This window comes from Sus scrofa, chromosome 13, assembly GCF_054392235.1.
Source record: "Sus scrofa isolate SSC_HxYL_T2T_F1_AM1 chromosome 13, Sscrofa_HxYL_maternal_Yorkshire_Landrace_v2.0, whole genome shotgun sequence".
Classification (NCBI taxonomy): domain Eukaryota; kingdom Metazoa; phylum Chordata; class Mammalia; order Artiodactyla; family Suidae; genus Sus; species Sus scrofa.
In genome coordinates, this window is record NC_139395.1 from 138043541 (window position 1) to 138062648 (window position 19108).

At 40.1% G+C, this 19108-nt stretch overlaps 1 protein-coding gene and 1 long non-coding RNA gene across 14 annotated transcripts in view; one reads left to right on the plus strand and one right to left on the minus strand.

Moving 5' to 3' along the window:
- MAP3K13 (mitogen-activated protein kinase kinase kinase 13) overlaps positions 1-19108 on the plus strand; it is a 176386-nt gene that overhangs the window by 116854 nt on the left and 40424 nt on the right. For all 13 annotated transcript variants that reach the window (XM_021069980.2, XM_084990591.1, XM_084990590.1 and 10 more), the window contains one exon: positions 10654-11213. In XM_021069980.2, the coding sequence (XP_020925639.1) occupies positions 10739-11213 (475 nt within the window). In that variant the 5' untranslated portion in view covers positions 10654-10738. The remainder of the gene's footprint in view (positions 1-10653; positions 11214-19108) is intronic.
- LOC146397643 (uncharacterized) overlaps positions 1-19108 on the minus strand; it is a 93867-nt gene that overhangs the window by 52283 nt on the left and 22476 nt on the right. The gene's annotated exons all lie outside the window — the stretch shown is intronic.

The following is a 19108-nucleotide window of genomic DNA, read 5'->3' on the forward strand; positions in this document are numbered from 1 at the left end:
TTCTATTCTGAAATACTAACAATTATAATGGTATATATTATTTATCATAGATTTATGGAGGTTATAGAAAAATCATTCCTTTGGTCAAGAAATTTGTTTAGCTTTTGACTTAACATATATTTGAAACTTCACAGTTTTCTATTTTTTGATAAGATTATAGTCTACAACTCTGAAAATGAAGCATCTTTATTCATTTTAAAACCTGCATTATTGGAGGTTCTGTCATGGCTCAGAGGTTAACAAACCCGACTAGCATCTATGAGGACACAGGTTTGATCCCTGGCCTCGCTTAGTGGGTTACGGATCCAGCGTTGCTGTGAGCTGTGGTGTGGGTCACAGACGGGGCTCAGATCTGGTGTTGCTGTGGCTGTGATACAGGCTGGCAGCTACAGTTCGGATTGGACCCCTAGCCTGGGAACCTCCATATGCTGTGGGTGTGGCCCTAAAAAGACAAAAAAAAAAAAAAAAACTTGCATTATAAACTTATTTTAACTTCAATTATGGTTATAATTATAGGTACTAATATTTATAAAGTCATCTATCAACATGGATGTTGCCTTTTTGTAATGTTTATTTTTTGCTGGCTCCAGCATACGATATTATTAAATATTCATAATCTTAACCAAAAATATAGGTGTATAGTAGACACTGAATCAGTATTTTTGAATGCATGATTTTTGGATAAAAAGCTATAAAGAAGACAAGATAAGGTGGATTTGGTTGATGTGAAGTTATTATTGTCCTTTCAAATAGGTGGTTCAGTAGACAGTTCAGTTAAGAGAGCTAGTTGAGGTAAAGATGCGATTGTCCTCTGATCTGATTTTAAATAATCATGTACTTATAACTTTGCAGTTGCAGTAGAAAAGGCTATCTACTTTTTTTTTTTTTTTTTGGTCTTGCTCTCCTTTTTTTTTTTTTTAGGGCCACACTCATGGCATATGGAGGTTCCCAGGCTAGGAGTCCAATCGGAGCTGTAGCCGCCAGCCTACACCACAATCACAGCAACGCCAGATCCAAGCCTTGTCTGCAACCTACACTGCAGCTCACGGCAACGCCAGATCCTTAACCCACTGAGTGAGGCCAGGGATCGAACCCCCATCCTCATGGATACCAGTCAGGTTCATTAACCGCCGAGCCACGACAAGAACTCTGCTATCTACTTTTTTTAAGTTCAAATCAAGATCTCAGTGATAGACCTGTATCCTGGGAAGATCATTTTGTGTTATTACTATGAACAAGTAATTTAATCCCAATTTTAAAATGGGGATGTGCTCTGAAAACAGAAATCTCACTTATGCTCTAAATACTGCTGTGTGAATTTTAGAGAAATAACCAGAAGGCTAGGATGACAGTATTGTGTTCATTTTAAGGCAAGGAATTGCCAAGTAAAGAGAAGACAGCTTGGGAAGAGCTCAGCATCAATCAAGAAATGTCAGCAATAATGCTTCCTGTAAAATGTTGTTCAATTTTAATCATCCTGCAAACTTTATCTGTGAAGCGAAATTTTCTGAAATCTTTGATTTACTCATATTTATGATATAAAACTCAAAATCTGATTTATTAGAAAATGATCTTCTATTATCAACATGGGAAAGTTGAATTATGTAAGAAAAACACAAAAATTCAAGGGCCATTTGGCCACATTGCCTCTTCCATTCCTCTTTTTCTCTGTGCCAAATCCATCTTGGCATGAAGCCAAGGTAATTTCCAGAAATTGGCAGTGCCCTGGCAAATGCACAGTACTGTTGTCTCCAACCCTTGCCTGCTAATTTTATGCAAACCACTTCCTCCTTTTGAGGCTGAGAAATTCACAAGGCAAGGGAAGTGTGCCTGAGGACAGAGATAGAAGTATTACCTTGTGCTCTTGGCAGATTCAGGAGCCCTTGTCAGGGTGGTAGCAGCATCACCTCAGCTGCAGCCCTGCCCAGAGAGCTTCCTCCTGATAAGGGTAACGTTCCAACCTTGCCCTTTTAGCCCTCTGCCTTCCCTTATATTTTCCCACTTGACTCTCAATGTTTAAAATACTTGCTCTATTTCCTGCCTATCCCCTTCTAATAAATTCTTGCTTTGACTTCTCATGAATTAAAAGATCCAGGGAGGAAGTTCTCTTGTGGCTCAGAGGATTAAGGATCTGGAGTTGTCACTACAGTGGCTCAGGCCCCTGCTGTGGTGAGGGTTCAGTCCCTGACACTGGAACTTTCACATGCTGTGGGCTCAGCAACCCCCCCCCCCCAAAAAAAAAGATCCAGTGAGTTCTCCAATGGCCTAGTTGTTGATCGCATGTTGTCACTGCTATGGCGCAGGTTTGATCCCTGGCCCCAGGAACTTCTGCATGCAGCAGGCAGAACCAAAAAAGAAAAAATATCCAAATAATCAGTTCCCAAGAAAGTACATGAGCCAAGAGTTCCCACTGTGGCTTAGCGGTAACGAACCTAAGTCTCCATGATGATGTGGGTTCTATTGCTGGCCTTGCTCAGTGGATTAGGATCTGGCATTGCTGTGAGCTGTGGTGTAGGTTGCAGATGTGGCTCAGATCCCACATTGCTGTGGCTGTGGCATAGGCAGGCAGCTGCAGCTCCAATTTTACCCCTAATCTGGGCAACTTCATAGGCTGCAGGTGCGACCCTAAAAAGAAAAAAAACAAAAAAGAAAAAACAAACAAAAAAAGAGTACATGAGCCAGATCTGAACAGAAAAGAAGAGCTGAAGGGACAAAGGCAGAGGCAGAGACCGTGAGGCTGCTTGTACTCCCTTAGCTTCCGCTCACCAGCTCCTTCACTGTGCAGTGGCAGTGTGTGGGTGTACATACAAACACAGGTAAAATTTAGATATTTTTATCCTCCTACACTCTTTTTACATGTGGAGTCAGCTCTGTTCATATTTGAATATAGTCATGGTGATGATTTCTTTCCCTTTGTTCTGTGCTTCTCCATTTCCCTGCCTTTCTTTGTTGGTTGCGAATGGACTTGATACTCTTGGTGAGCAGAGGAAAGCCTCTCTGACTACACATGTTTAAACACACCTTGAGGTTTCCATCACCTCTGCCCACTCCCAGAACAACCGAATCACCAGTAGCTGGGTGCCCTGCAGGTGCAGAGTCACCCCTCTAAATGGGTGCTTGTGCTTCCTTGGATGAAGCATTGGTGCATCTAGAGTAACACTGTGGGTTATTATCATTTTTGTCATCAGTGATTATGCTATCATGGCTATTTGTTTCTATTTGTTGGAAAAAACAACCAGACTAGGGGACAAGCATAGGATGAGGAAAGAGGACCCATTCCAGCTCTGCCACTAATCTGTTATATTGAGCAAGTCAGCATTCTCTCTGGGATTTGATTCTAGTATGTAAAGCACGTGGGTTGGACTCTGTTCTTTGAAGGTCCTGTTATGCCTTGATTTCTTAAATATCAAACTGAATGTGGTAACCATGCTGAAATTGTTTTCTTTAGACACATCCCCAGTGCCTATGGGAACATGTCCCCTTCATGTGCACCAATAACCTCTTAGAAATGGGAGGAGATTACAAAGCAAACACAGGTTTTTCTAACGTTTTGTATATGAGCTCATTCCAGTATGGTGTCATCAGGGAGAATCTCAGGATAAAAATGGGCAAAGTGGAAATTTATAGTATAAAATCCTATAGTTTGATTCAAAGGACAAATTGCACAAATAGGTGTTTGGCTGAAATTCACTTACACATTTGGGTATTTGCATTATCCTCAAGTCTGATGTGAACCAACAGCAAAGTGTATGCCCTGTGCTGTAAATGATAATCATGAGTCCCAACAAGCAAAGACAGACTAGAAGCAACTGCTGAGGCCGTGGCCAGGTCAGATAGAAAAAAGTCAGCTGTCTTAAAAAAGATCAGGCAGAGCAAGGTCAAAGAGGAAGAAGGCAAGGAACAGCTCAAGGTTGTGGCAGGAGATCAGCAAGAAAGCAAAATTAGAGGTTCAGTAACCCAAAGCTTAGAGAAGCACAAAAGGAGCAAAGTGGGGAGAATGAGGGAGGGGAACGGGGGTCAATTCAGCAAACATCTGTCCCTGTAACAAAGGGCTCCATATTTTCTTTTTCTCCTTCCCTCTCTTCCTTTTTTCCTCCCTTCCTTCCTTTCTTCCTTTTCTTTCTTTTTCCCCAAGCTTATATTCCCAGGTAACTTCCCACCCCTTAAATTTCTCCATGCCCTAGAATTTAAGTACCTCTTAACCTAACCTCATCCAGTTTAAGTTTTCACTCTGATTTGTTTAAAGGGAAGAAGCATCTGCATTATGAGCTTTCAGAGCCCGTATGAGGAGTTACCTCCGTTGCACACTACTCCCCAGTATTTGCTGGCTATTTCAATATTTCTGGGTGACCTCCCCACCCACACATACCCTGGCCATTTTTCCCTGCCTCTGCTAATGCGTTCTCCCCTGATGTCATTTCCTCTGTCAATTTCAAACACATCTTCCTTTCAGATTTTCATCTCAAGTCCATTCAGCCCAGCCTACCTACTCCTGCCCCCATTATTGTTCCTCTCCTCCCACAGCTGTGGGGAACAGAATATGGCACATAGGTCATGGGGGTGGGGAGTGGGCAGGGGCTAATTCCCTTGATGTGATTATTATTATTTTGTCTTTTGTCCTTTTATGGCTGTACCCGTGACACATGGAGATTCCTAGGGTAGGGGTCTAATCGGAGTTGTAGCTGCTGGCCTACATCACAGCCACAGCAACATGGCATCCAAGCCTTATCTGCAGCCTACACCACAGCTCACTGCAACGCCGGATTCTCAACCCACTTAGCAAGGCCAGGGATTGAACCTGCAACCTCATGGTCCTAGTCGGATTCGTTAACCACTGAGCCACAACGGGAACTCCCTTTGATGTAATTATTAACTCCCTAAGTAATGTCTTAGCTTTTAAAGGAAGAAAACTGTCTTCCAGAGACCACAGAGAGAGTTGGGATTAGAAAAAATAACCTGGTATTTAGTCCACGCTCTGTGACCTTTAACATATACCTCTCTCAAAGCCTAAGTGTCCTTCTGTGGAAGACAGGGATAATGACTTCATGCTCTGGCCTCCTTACACAGGCAATCAGATATTTACATCAGGGTCACAGAAAACAGCACTTTTTTAACCTGTTAAGCACTCTAAGTAAGTGAAGGGTTATCATAAGTGATGCCATCATGTTATAAAAAAGGCCAGGGAATTTGGGATCTGAATTTTGAGGTCGGTTTTAATTCATGCTCTACCACTTACTCAACATATGGCCTTAGAAGTTTCTTGGTTCTCTAGGGAGTTCCTGTTGTGGCTCAGTAGAAACAAACCCAACTAGTATCCATTAGGATGTGAGTTTGATTTCTGGCCTCCATCAGTGGGTTAAGGATCCAGTGTTGCTGAGAGCTGTGGTGTAGGTCACAGATGCAGCTCAGATCCCACATTGGTGAGGCATATTGATTTGACCCCCTAGCCTGGACACTTTCATATGCCCCAAGTTCAGCCCTAAAAAGCGAAAAGAAGTAGTTTCTTAGTTCTCTAAAATTAAAATGACGCTATTACAAAGATTATGGTGCTGGCACTGGCTTATACAGCAGTTTGCAAGCGCCAATTGTCAAAAGTTTAGTCACTTTGCAAGCAGATTTTTAAATTGTTATTAGCTTGAAATCTGCCTTGGTGGTAGTATTTATTCTGGGGAAATTGGCAAACACTACAAATTGGATTATTGGTATTTTTATTCTGGAGAGTAAACACATTGCAGATTATGAAATCAGAACTCTAAATTGTAAAGCCTCTTGTCTTACTTATCATTAAAAGTGGTGGGAGTTCTCTGGAGGACTAGTGGTTAAGGATCTGGCATTGTCACTGCTGTGGCTTGGTTTGATCCCTGGCCCGGCAACTTCTGCACACTGTGGATGTGGCCAAAAAATATATATATTTTTTGTCTTTTTTTTTTTTTTTTAGGGCCTCACCCATGGCATATGGAGGTTCCCAGGCTAGAGGTCAAATTGGAGCTGCAGCTGCCAGCTTACACCACAGCCACATCGACACTAGATCCGAGGAGTGTTGGCTGCAACCTACACTGCAGCCCACAGCAACATGGTATCCTTGACCTACTGAGTGAGGCCAGGGAACAAAACACACATCCTCAGGATACTAGTCAGGTCATTTACCACTGGGCCACAATGGGAACTCTCAAAAAATTTAATTTTAAAAATTAAAAAAAAAAAAGTGGTAATGGTGCTAGTAATGTTTTATACCCACAGAACCTAGCCAAGTGCATGGCACTGCTCCCAGCATATACACACACACACACACATATACACACATTTATTTATTTATTTATTTATTGCTTTTTAGGGCCACATTTGTGGCATATGGTAGTTCCCAGGCTAGGGGTTGAATTGGAGCTGCAGCTGCAAGCCTTCGACAACAGCACACAGCCACAGTAATGCCAGATCCATGCCACATCTGTGACCTATGCTTCATCCTGCAACACCGGATCCTTAACCTACTGAGCAAGGCCAGGGATCGAACATGCATCCTCATGGGTACAAGTCGGGTTCTTAACCTGCTAAGCCACAACAGGAACTCCAATAAATATATTTTTAATTTAACTTGCGTTCATCTTTGTATTATTTTGATATTTCTGTCCCTGAGCTAAAGGAACCCCCATCTTTACCTCTCTTTAAATTCTTCTCTATAAAGTGCCTTTTTAAAATTAGGTAAATGTAAATAAAACCCTGGTTTAGTGCATGACACACCCAGTAGACCTTGAACCATCTGAGCTTATGAGCTAATTATCTTCTTTCCAAACCTTCATCTCTTCTGATATTTTCTATGTTAGTTGATGATATCCCCATCTATCAATTATCCCAAGTAAGTTATCTGAAGATCTTTCTTTCCGCTCCTTTTCCTCACCCACTCTGTCTAATTGATCACTAGGTCCTACCAATTCTACCTCTTAAATCTGTTCCCTCATCTTCATTGCCATTGCTACTGCCTTGGTTCTGGTCCTCATCATTTCTTACTTGAATTCTGCCTTTTGGGGAGTTCCCGTCATGGCGCGGTGGTGAACGAATCCGACTAGGAACCATGAGGTTGCGGGTTCGGTCCCTGCCCTTGCTCAGTGGGTTAACGATCCGGCGTTGCCATGAGCTGTGGTGTAGGTTGCAGACGCGGCTCGGATCCTGCATTGCTGTGGCTCCGGCATAGGCTGGCAGCTACAGCTCCGATTCGACTCCTAGCCTGGGAACCTCCATATGCCGCAGGAGCGGCCCAAAGAAATAGCAAAAAGACCAAAAAAAAAAAAAAAAAAAAAAAAAAGAAAGAAAGAAAAAAAAAGAATTCTGCCTTCTAACTGCTATCGTTTTTGTTTGTTTGTTGGCCTTTTTAGGGTCACACCCAAGGCATAAGGATGTTCCCAGGCAAGGGGTCAAATAGGAGCTATAGCTGCCAGCCTATAGCACAGCCACAGCAACATGGGATCCAAGCCCCATCTTTGATCCACACCATAGCTCACAGCAATGCTGGATCTTTAACCCATTGAGTAAGGCCAGGGATCAAACTCATATCCTCATGGATACTAGTCAGATTCATTACTGTGAGACACAACATGAACTCCTCTAACTGCTATGTTGACCTTCAGTCATTCCCCTTCCATCCACCCTCCACTGCTATGGATGTGATTTTTAAATCACAACTCTGACCGAATCACTCCCTTGCTTAATATTCCTTAATAGCTCTATGTTGTCTTGAGGATAAAATCTAAAAGCTTTAGTTTGCCGTATAGGTCCACCATATTCTGACCTTTGCTGACCCACAAGAGTTATATCCTGCTGCTCCCCATTACTCCCTCAAGTGCCTTTTTAGCAGTCCCTGGTTCACACCCCAAGTCAAAGTTTGACATCTCTAGACATATTTGATGTCTATTTTTCTGAGGTCTCATAGAATCTTGCACATATTTCTGTACCACATCTAACCATATGGAAGTGATTATCTATTGGTCTTTCCCTCTATATTGTAAGTTCCTAAAGAGTAGGAACCTATATGCCATTTATTAATGCCTAACACATTGTGTAGCATGTAAAAGGAGCTCAGTTAATATTTAGGTGAATGAATGAGAGTTCGAAGGATAAGGTATTTTTATTGGTTCACTCACAGAAGCTATTCATAGGGTATGTCCATGAAAAAAAGGGCTTAAAATTTGGATCTCAGTAATGAAAATGAAAACTAATAAAGTAGGAATGGTCTATTTTTATTTATAACCCCCAATATAGGATACTCTGGCTCCCCATCACCTTCAGGATAAAATCCAAACCTCTTAGCCTAGCATCCTTACAGTCCAGCCCCCCTGACTCTCTCCAGTTCTTTCTCTGTACACATACACATAACCTATACCAGCCACTAAGATTTCTCATCTGTTCCAGTCTTTCGTCCCTCCATTCCTTTGTTCATACTTTGTTCACTCCCATAGTACCCTCTCCCTCTTCTTTCACTCACTCCTTTCCTGACTGTCCAATGGATTGCCACACTTCCTTCAAACTGATCAGTAGTTATCAGCTTTGGGCAGCCATCCCTGAAACTCTCCCCCTCTCTTCTGTGCTCCCAGAGCATTTGGTTAAGCACTGTACTACTGTCAGTCTTTGTTGGTCTGTCTTTTGCCCTTCTGAGATTTCATCTTTATCTCCTGGCCTCTGGCACATTCTTGATGCTTAATACAGAGTGAGAGAAGGAAGATCTATAATATAGGGATTTGTAAAGAAAGTAAATTTCTGATGAGACATACATTGAATACATTTAAGATTGATTTTGCATAATCTGGTGACTCTCGAACAATTCTATGTTTTCATTTTCAGAGGTTAGGTAGCTCTGAGAAATTAGTGCTAAGGGATAGATCAGAGGCAGAGATTAAGTTTGAAGAGCTGGGGCTTAGTCACATTGCCCCAGATTTTGTGCAGTACAATAAAAACAAAATTTACATCTCAGGAATTTGTTGTATTACATACACAAGACATCTATCTACATGATTTAATGAATGCCTTACAAAGTAAAGAAGAGTGCAGTGGATAAGACACTAAAGCAAACAGAAAACATGGGCAGTGACTTATAATAACACAGAATATAGTTTCTAATAAAAATATATTTCTACCTTTGGGAAGAGAAAGAATTTTTTCTGGTTATAAATGTAATGCACATGTCTTAGCCTGTTTAGGCTGCTATAACAGAAATACCATAGACTAGATGGCTCAGACAACAAACATTTGACAGTTTCTGGAAACTAGATGGCTCAAACAAACAAAATTCTGACAGTTTTTTGGAGGCTGAGATATCCAAGGTCATGGCACTTACAGATTGGATATGTGGTGAGAGCCTGCTTCCTGGCTGTTCATAGACAGCCATCTTCTCACTGTGACCTCACAGAGCAGAAAAGCAGAAAAGGCAAGGGAGCTCTCTGGGGTCTCTCTCTCTCTTTTTTTTTTTTTTTTTTTTGGCCGCACTCACAGCATGTGGAAGTTCCTGGGCCAGGAATCAAATCCATGCCACAGCAGTGACCCAAGGTGCTGCAGTGATAGCACTGGATCCTTAACCTGCTGTGCCACAAGAGAACCCCTCTGGGGTCTTTTTATATAAGGGCACAGATTGCATTTGTGAGGGCTCCGCTCTCATGACCTAATCACCTCCCAAAGGCCCTTCCTCCAAATAACATCACAGTTGGGACTGAGTTTCAACATACAAATTTTGGGGGACACAGACATTCAGTCTGGAAACGTATTAATGCAGAATGCTTAGAATATGTTAAAAAAATACAACAATATATCCCTCCCAAATTTAATGCATCCTTCCAGTCCTTTTATTTATATATATGTTTGTGTAACCTTTTAAATAATTTTTTTTTTCTTTTTAGGGACACACCCATGGTACATGGAAGTTCCCAGGCTAGGGGTCAAATATGAGCTGTAGTTGCCAGCCTTCACCAGCCACAGCATCATGGGATCTGAGCTGCATCTACTACCTGCAGTCAGCTCATGGCAACACCAGATCCTTAACCACTGAGCGAAGGCTGGGATTGAACCTATGTCCTCATGGATACCAGTCGGATTTGTTTCTGCTGTGCCACAACTAGAACTCCTTAAATAATAAAAATTTTAAATGGCTTGTCTGTATATATTGTTCTAACCTTTTTAAAATTAATTAATTAATAATTGTCTTTTTAGGGCCATACCCACAGCATATGGAGGTTCCCAGTCTAGGGGTTGAACCAGAACTACAGCTGCTGGCCTACACCACAGCCACAGCAATGCAGGATCTGAGCCACATCGCAACCTACACCACAGCTCATGGCAATGCCAGATCCTTAACCCACTGAGCAAGGCCAGGGATTGAACCTACATCCTCATGGATGCTAGTCAGATTTGTTTCTGCTGAGCCACAACGGGAACGCCTATTTTTTTTATATTAATGTATCCTGAGTACTTTCTCATGTTAGTAAATATTCTTCTTCAACATGATTTTAACTGCTACACAGTATCCCGTGTATAGCACAGTATTCATGTGGATCAATACCCCTGTTCAACTAGTCCCCCTTGTTTCAGAGTTTTTATTATTATGAGCAGAAGTGTAGTGGTGTGGATGACTAAAGAAAGGATGAACTCATATCCTCCTCCTGTTTTTCCCAGGTTCTGAAGCCTTCTCTCACATCGGTACTCTGTTCTAAGGATCCTCTGAGTGTCATCTCAGGACTTTGGGCACACTCATGGCACGATGGCCAACCCTCAGGAGCACCTGAGCGGCTCCTCTTCCCCACACTTACCTTTGAGTGAAAATAAAACCTTCAATGGACTACAAGATGACATCACACCTATGGGGAGCCAACCTTCACCCAAGCTCCTTAAGGACCAGCAGGAGAAGGGGGTGGTACAAACAGAGCTACCTGAGGGCATGAACAGCCCCATCACCACAACAGTGTTGACAAGCATAAGTGAGGATTCCAGGGACCAGTTTGAGAACAGTGTTCTTCAGTTAAGGGAACAAGATGAATCGGAGATGGCTGTGTCTCACAGGAACAGCAACACCATGGACGGAGAGGGCACAAGTGGAACTGAAGACATCAAGATTCAGTTCAGCAGGTCGGGCAGTGGCAGTGGTGGGTTTCTTGAAGGACTGTTTGGATGCTTAAGGCCTGTATGGAATATCATTGGAAAGGCATATTCCACTGATTACAAATTGCAGCAGCAAGGTAAGCTAGAATATGGACTCGGAAGATGTTACCTGTGTAAACACACCACCACCGTTAATCAGATAACTTTGACTTTTAGATCAATTAAAAAAACTAGTCCCAGGGGTTCCTGTTATGGCTCAGTGCTCACAAACCTGACCAGTATCCATGAGGATGTGGGTTCTATCCCTGACCCTGCGCAGTGGGTTAAGGATCCGGCATTACCGCAAGCTGCGGCATAGGTCACAGACCCAACTCAGATCTAGTGTTGTTGTGGCTGTAGTATAGGCTGGCAGCTGCAGCTCCAATTCAGCCGCTAGCCTGGGAACTTCCATGTGCTGCAGGTGCGGCCCTAAAAAGCAAAAACAGGAGTTCCCATCGTGGCTCAGTGGTTAATGAATCCGACTAGGAACCCTGAGGTCGAGGGTTCGATCCCTGGCCTTGCTCAGTGGGTTAAGGATCCGGTGTTGCCGTGGGCTGTGGTGTAGGTGAAAGATGTGGCTCAGATCTCACGTTGCTGTGGCTCTGGTGTAGGCTGGCAGCTACAGCTCCAATTAGACCCCTAGCCTGGGAAACTCCATATGGCGCAGGAGCAGCCCTTAAAAAAAAGCAAAAACAAAACAAAAACTAGTGCCCAGTTGAATACCCTATATCAGTTTCCTATAGACCATCTCAGTGGATCAGGTTGACATTTGGCAGGTCTTTTTTGGTCAGAGCCCATCTTTTGTGGTTGTCCAGTCCAGTGGTGTCCAGAGTAGGGTACATATAAAACAGTCCATGACATTATGAGGAAGAAAATGTTAGAGCCCCTGTTCCTTTTATCTCATCATTTTAAATTTCTAGCTTCATGCATGCTTTCATATACATTTGGCATTTTAATTAAGTTGTACAGGTATATGATTTATAAATAAATCACATAGTGAGCACATAGTCAACATTTTTGTATTGACAGTTTTTACAGTTAAAAAGTGTGATGGTCACTGGACTAATTTTAAACCAGACAGAAGCCACATGTTACTGCCCCTGAAGATTGCAGGCCTGCCTTAGGTAATGAAAAGGAATTTTTTAATCTTCCAGTCAGGCACTGAAAGACCACATTTTGAGGAAATAACAAAATAGCTAACCAATCTTAAGCATTATTATTTCTACGCCCCACAGCTTTTTAAAAAGTAAAATTTTAACTCCCATCATTGTGTAACATGTATATTCATATATTCCAATTTAAGCCTTAGGCTTTAGAAGTAAAGAGAACACATGGCACTAGTGTTCTTTATAACTTCATTTATATTCTTGAAACAAATTTTTCCTGAGAACAAAAGTAATATATATAGAAAATTTGAAACATACAAGTAAGTTCTCCCCTAAAGGTTAAAATAATCTGTGATCCCCAGTCTCTTGAAAATAACCACCATTAATGTTTTTGGTATATATTATGTTAGCCTATATATGTATGAATATGTCCTTAAAAAAATAGTCACACTGTTTTATAACACTTTTTCACTTCATATTGTGAACATTTCTCATATCATGAAATATACTTTTTCAGCATCATTTTAAAAATTTTGTTGAAATATAGTTGATTTACAATGTTTTGTTAATTTCTGCTGTACAGCAGAGATTCAGTTATCTATACATTCTTTTTCATATTCATTTCCATTATGGTTTATCACAGGATATTGAATATAGTTTCCTGTGCTGTATACAACAACATCTTGTAGTTTATCCATCCTATGTATAATAGTTTTCATCTGTTAATCCCGAACTCACCATCCATCCTTCCCTCACCTCCAAATCCCCCTTGGCAACCACAAGTCTGTTCTCTATGTCTGTGAGTCTTCAAAAAAAAAAAAATTTTACTGAAGTATAGTTGATTTACAATGTTGTGTTAATTTGCATTTCCTTGATGACTAGTGATGTTGAGCATCTTCTCATATGCCCGTTGGTCATTTGCATTTTCATTTTGGAAAAGAGTCTATTTAGTTCTTTTGCCAATTTTTTTTTTTTGTCTTTGGTCTTTTTAGGGCCACACCCATACCATATGGAGGTTCCCAGGCTAGGGGCCTAAGACCTACACCACAGCTCACAGCAATGCCGGATCCTTAACCCACTGAGCAAGGCCGGGGATCAAACCCACACCCTCATGGTTCCTAGTCGGATTCATTTCCACTGTGCCACGACAAGAACTCCCTTTTGCTCATTTTTAATCTTTTTTTTTTTTTGATGTTGAGTTGTGTGAGCTCTTTTTATATATGTTGGATATTAATCCCTTCTCAGTCATATAGTTTGCAAATATTTTCTCTCTTTCAGTAGGTTGTCTTCTCATCTTGTCAATGGTTTCCTTTGCTTTGCAAAAGCGTTTAAGTTTAATTAGGTTCTACTTGTTTATTTTTGCTTTTATTCTCTTTACTTTAGGAGATGGATCCAAAAAAATATTGCTGTAATTTATATCACAGTATTCTTCATGTGGTTTCCTCTAGGAATTTCATAATATCTGGTCTTACATTTAGGTCTCTAAAGAGTGTTTTTTTTTTTCTTCAGATAAATACCCAGGAGTGGAGTTGCTGAGTCATATGGTAGTTCTGTTTTTAATTTTTTGAGGATTCTCCATAATGTTTTCCATAGTGGCTGCACCAATTTGCATTCCCACCAGCAATACACAAGAGTTCCCTTTCTCTACAGCCTGGCCAATACTTGTTATTTGTGGGTTTTTTGCAAATAGCCATTCTAGCAGGTGTGAGGTGATATCTCATTGTAGTTATGATTTGCATTTCCCTGATAATTAGTACTGTGGGTCATCTTTTCATGTGCCTGTTGGCCATTTGTATGTCCTCGTTGGAAAAATGTCTATTCAGATCCTTTGCCAATTTTTAAATTGGGTTTTTTTTGATGTTGTTTGAGTTGTATGAATTCTTTGTACATTTTGGTTATTAACTCCTAATCAAAAATAGCATTTACAAATATCTCCTATGCAGTAGTTCGCCTTTTCATTTCATTGATAGTTTCCTTCATTATGCAAAGCCGTTTAATATGATATAGTCCCATTTGTTTATTTTTGCTTTTGTTGTCCTTGCCTGAAGATACATATCCAAAAAAATATTGCTAAGACTGATATCAGAGAATGTAGTACTGCCTGTGTTTTGTTCTAGAAATTTTAATTTTTTTTTTTTTTTTTGGTCTTTTTTGCCATTTATTGGGCTGCTCCTGCGGCATATGGGAGGTTCCCAGGCTAGGGGGTTTAATCGGAGCTGTAGCCGCCAGCCTACGCCAGAGCTACAGCAATGCGGGATCCGAGCCGCGTCTGCGACCTACACCACAGCTCACGGCAATGCCGGATTGTTAACCCACTGAGCAAGGGCAGGGATCGAACCCTCGACCTCATGGTTCCTAGTCGGATTCGTTAACCCCTGTGCCACGACGGGAACTCCCTGTTCTAGAAATTTTATGGCTTCAGATCTTACATTTAAGTCTTTAATTGATTTTGATTTTTTTTGTGTATGGTGTGAGAAAGTATCCAGTTTGATTCTTTTGTATGTAGCTGTCCAATCATCCCAGCACCATTTATTGAAGAGTTTTTTTCCCATTGTCTATTCTTGCCTCCTTTGTCATGGATTAATTGCTCATATAAGTGTGGGTTCATCCCTGGGCTCTCTCTTCTATTCTGTTGCTCTATAGTCCAGTATCATACTGTTTTGATTACTATAGCTTTAGTTTGGAATCATGGAGCATGATACCTCCATCTTTGTTCTTCTTTCTCAAGGTAGTTTTGGTTATTTGGAATATTTTGTATTTTCATACAAATTTTAGAGTTATTTGTTCTAGTTATATGAAAAATACCATGGGTATCTTGATAGGGGTTGCTTTGAATCTGTAGATTGCCTTTGATAGTATGGTTATTTTTAAAATATTTGTTCTAATCCATGAGCATGGTATATCTTTACATCTGTTTGTGTTGTCTTCAGTTTTTTGTATCAGTGTCTTATAGTTTTCAGAGTATAGGTCTTTTACCTCCTTAGATTTATTTCTAGGTATTTTATTCTTTTTGATGTGATAGTAAATGGGATTGTTTTCTTAATTTACCTTTCTGTTAGTTTGTTGTTAGACCATAGAAATGCAAGTTACAGTAGAAAATTGATAGCACACTGTAAACCAGCCAGAACAGAAAAAATAAAAATCATTAAAAAAAAAAAAAAGAAAAGAAATGCAAGAGATTTCCAGGTATTCATTTTGTATCCTGCAACTTTACTGAATTCATTGATAAGTTATATTGCGATCTCCTATTGCTTGACAATTTGTTTACTATTTTCAGTGATTTTAAGCCACACTGCAGTGAACTGGGTCCATTACTTAATTTTTGCATATATCTTGCTTACACGTAGGATAACTTCCTAGAGGAGAAATGCCAGGTTCAAAGGATTTGTTGCTTTTAAGACTTTTGATAAATATCTTTGCAGCCTTATGTAAATGATCAGCTGTTATGAATTCTCTCATCAATACATTTTGGAAAGGAAAAAATAAAGGAGTTCCCATTATGGCTCAGTGGGTTAAGAACCTGACCCTGTCTCCATGAGGATGTGGGTTTAATCCCTGGCTCACTCACTGGGTTAAAGATCCAACATTGCCACAAGCTGCAGGATAGGTCACAGATGCAGCTCCAATTCAACCCCTAGCCCAGAAACTTGCATATGCCACAGATGTGGCTGTAAAAAGGAGAAAAAATAAAAATATGGACCAGAAATGAGATTCTGTTTCATTTATTTTATACCTAAACATTGGATCTCTTAAAAATATACTCATCTCGGGAGTTCCCATTGTGGATCAGTAATAATGAACTCGACTAGGATCCGTGAGGATGAGGGTTTGATCCCTGACCTTGCTCAGTGGGTTAAGGCTCTGGTGCTGTGAGCTGTGGTGTGGGTCACATGTGTGGCTTGGATCCCATGTTGCTGTGGCTATGGTGTAGGCCAGCAGCTACAGCTCTTATTTGACCCCTACCCTGGGAACTTCCATATGCCATGGGTGTAGCCCTAAAAATATATATATATATGTGTGTGTATATATGTATATGTGTATATATACACTCATCTCTTTTAGTCAAGACTATTCATAGCTTTTCTACAGCTACCAGTTGACATAGTCATCATTAGACACTATTTCCATGCATTCACTATTTCCTTTTTTTTTTTTTTTTAATCACCGTACCTGTGGCATATGGAAGTTCCTGGGCCAGGGATTGAATGTGAGCCAACAACTGTGGCAACGCTGGATCCTTTAACTCACTGAGCCAGGTTGGAGCTTAAACCTGAGCCGCTGCAGTCAGATTCTTAACCCACTGAACCACAGCAACAACTCCAATTTTTTCTGAAGTGCTTTTTCTTTTTTGATATTTTATTTTATTTTAAGGTTTTTTTTTTAATTGTAAAAGTTTTAAAGATTACACTCCATTTACAGTTGTTACAAAATTTTGGCTATATTCCCCATGTTGTACAATACATCCTTATAGCCTATCTTACACCCAATAGTTTGTACCCCCCACCTATATTTCCCCTCTCACCACTGGTAACCACCAGTTTTTTCTCTATATCTGTGAGTCTCTTTTTTTGTTATATTCACTAATTTTTTACGGTTTTTAGATTCCCCATATGTGATATCATACAGTGTTTGTCTTTCTCTGTCTGACTTATTTCACTTACCTTGATATCTTCCAAGTCCATCCATGTTGCTACTAATGGCAAAATTTCATTCTTTTTTATGGCTAAGTAGTATTCCATTGTGTATATAGTACTACGTCTTATTTATCCATTTGTCTGTTGATGTAAAATACTTTCTCCTAAACCAAGACCAACCTCTCCATCTATACCCCTTTTCCATAAGTATATTGGGATATACCTGTAAGTCTGTCAATTGCAGGTGTACTTTTCAGGATTTATCAACCACAGCATTCTTTGTCAGTCCCTAGGTTTTATCTGACTGTTTTTCTCCTTAATACATACTCCCATACTCTGCACATTCCACCCTCTGTGATCTTAAGGTTGCAAGGAAATTTAAAAGTTGTTCTTTTTCACACAAAGATTGGGGACTCCTGTTTTAAACACTACTTTTATTTTTAAAATTGGGAATAAAGATAAACCCAAAGAGGAAAGTAAAAATCACTTGTCATCTGACAACCCAGAGATAACCACCCCTAATTAATTATTTTATAAGTTCCTTCTTCCCTGCTTAGAAACAGAATCTACAAATATATGTTTATGTGATAAACTCATTTCATTTTTAGGATCTTAACTTCTCCAGTCTAAAAATTATTTTGGTGGCAGTTTGGAAGACTTGGAGTCCAAATGCAGTGTCAAGGTTCAGACTCATAAAGAGACCTAACAGGCACATCCTATGTCTATTAAAAGGAGCCTTTAATTTTTTTTATTGTTCTATAAACTTGTATTTAGTTTGTCTTCCAATTGATTATGTAACCTTCAGAAAGGCTTATTTCAGGAATAAATAAGAAACATGCTTGGTCAGCTTAAGTTTATACAGGTGTAGCAGCTGCCCAACCCTTCAGCCAATGACAAGATATCCTACTGTGAGCAGGCGTTGCTGTGGGCTGTAGAAGTGATTGGCTAGCCTGAAACTAAGTGTAGTTTTTTCTTGTCAGCTCTGGGATCAGGGAGCTAATCTTTAATCCTGGATTACAGTCAACCAAAGGATATCAGATATAACAGATGTGCCCCTGCATTTGGTATTATGAGGAAATTTTGCTTGATTAAAAAAATTTTTAACAATGTCTTCATCTCCCACTTAGTATGTTGGTAGTGAAGTCCAAGTAAGGTAGTATGTGTAACTGAAATGTTTTGTTGCCAAATAGTTCCCAGTCTCAAAGCCCGTACTGTCATAGACATGTCCAAATAAACAAAGGATAACTTCTGTGTTAAAATTGAGTGGGCATGTGGCTTTTTCTGAGTCCTAGCAATCATGGTGGATATTGGAATTAAGATAGTAGTTATAGTAATGAATCAGAGAGAAGATAAAAGCTGGGGAGAGTACCAGTGGGACAGATATGAAAGCAACAGAAAGTCTGGGACTAACTGTGGAGGGAACACAGCCAGTTTCCATCATTATGGAGTTAGTTATCTTGCTCCTCAATGATCTAGGCCCCCATTTTTGCACATCCTTGTTGCTAACATCTTTTTGCTGCCATCCATGTTCCTTGGCTCCCTACTAGATATGGCTCTGGGATTAAAGATTAGTCCATTGGAACTAGACAGAGAGGACTAAATCACATCAATCAGTTTTACTTTTGGTAATCAGTTCTAATAAAAGACTAATGGAGGGTAGTTGAAATATTACTTTACCACACACTCTGTGTTTTTGAATTACCAATGCTATCCCCTTTATTTTTTCATGGATAATTAAGATTTGGCTGAACATAACTGAATTAACAGAGGCATGAGCTACTGTTGGTCAAGGAAATTTTTATTATTTATTATAATATCAATCTTTGGTACCTCAGTGTCATATGTATTTATCATTTATTTTATTTTATTTTTTCATTGAAGTAGTTGATTTACAATATTATATTTGTTTCAGGTGTACAATATAGTAATTCAATATTTTTATAGATTATACTCCACTTAAAGTTGTTCTAGGAGTAGCTGTTGTAGCTCAGCATTAATGAACCCGACCAGTATCCATGAAGATATAGATTCCATCCCTGGCCCCACTCAGTGAGTTAAGGATCCAGCATTGACATGATCTGTGGTGTTGGTCACAGATGTGGCCTGGATCTGACTTTGCTGTAGCTGTGGTGTAGGTAGGCAACTATAAAACGTGATAAGCAACTATAAAATATTTTGTTCAAAACATAGTGAAATTAAAAGAAAATTTTTTTGTAAAAAGTCTCTTCATATGTATCAAGGAAATAGAAAGCT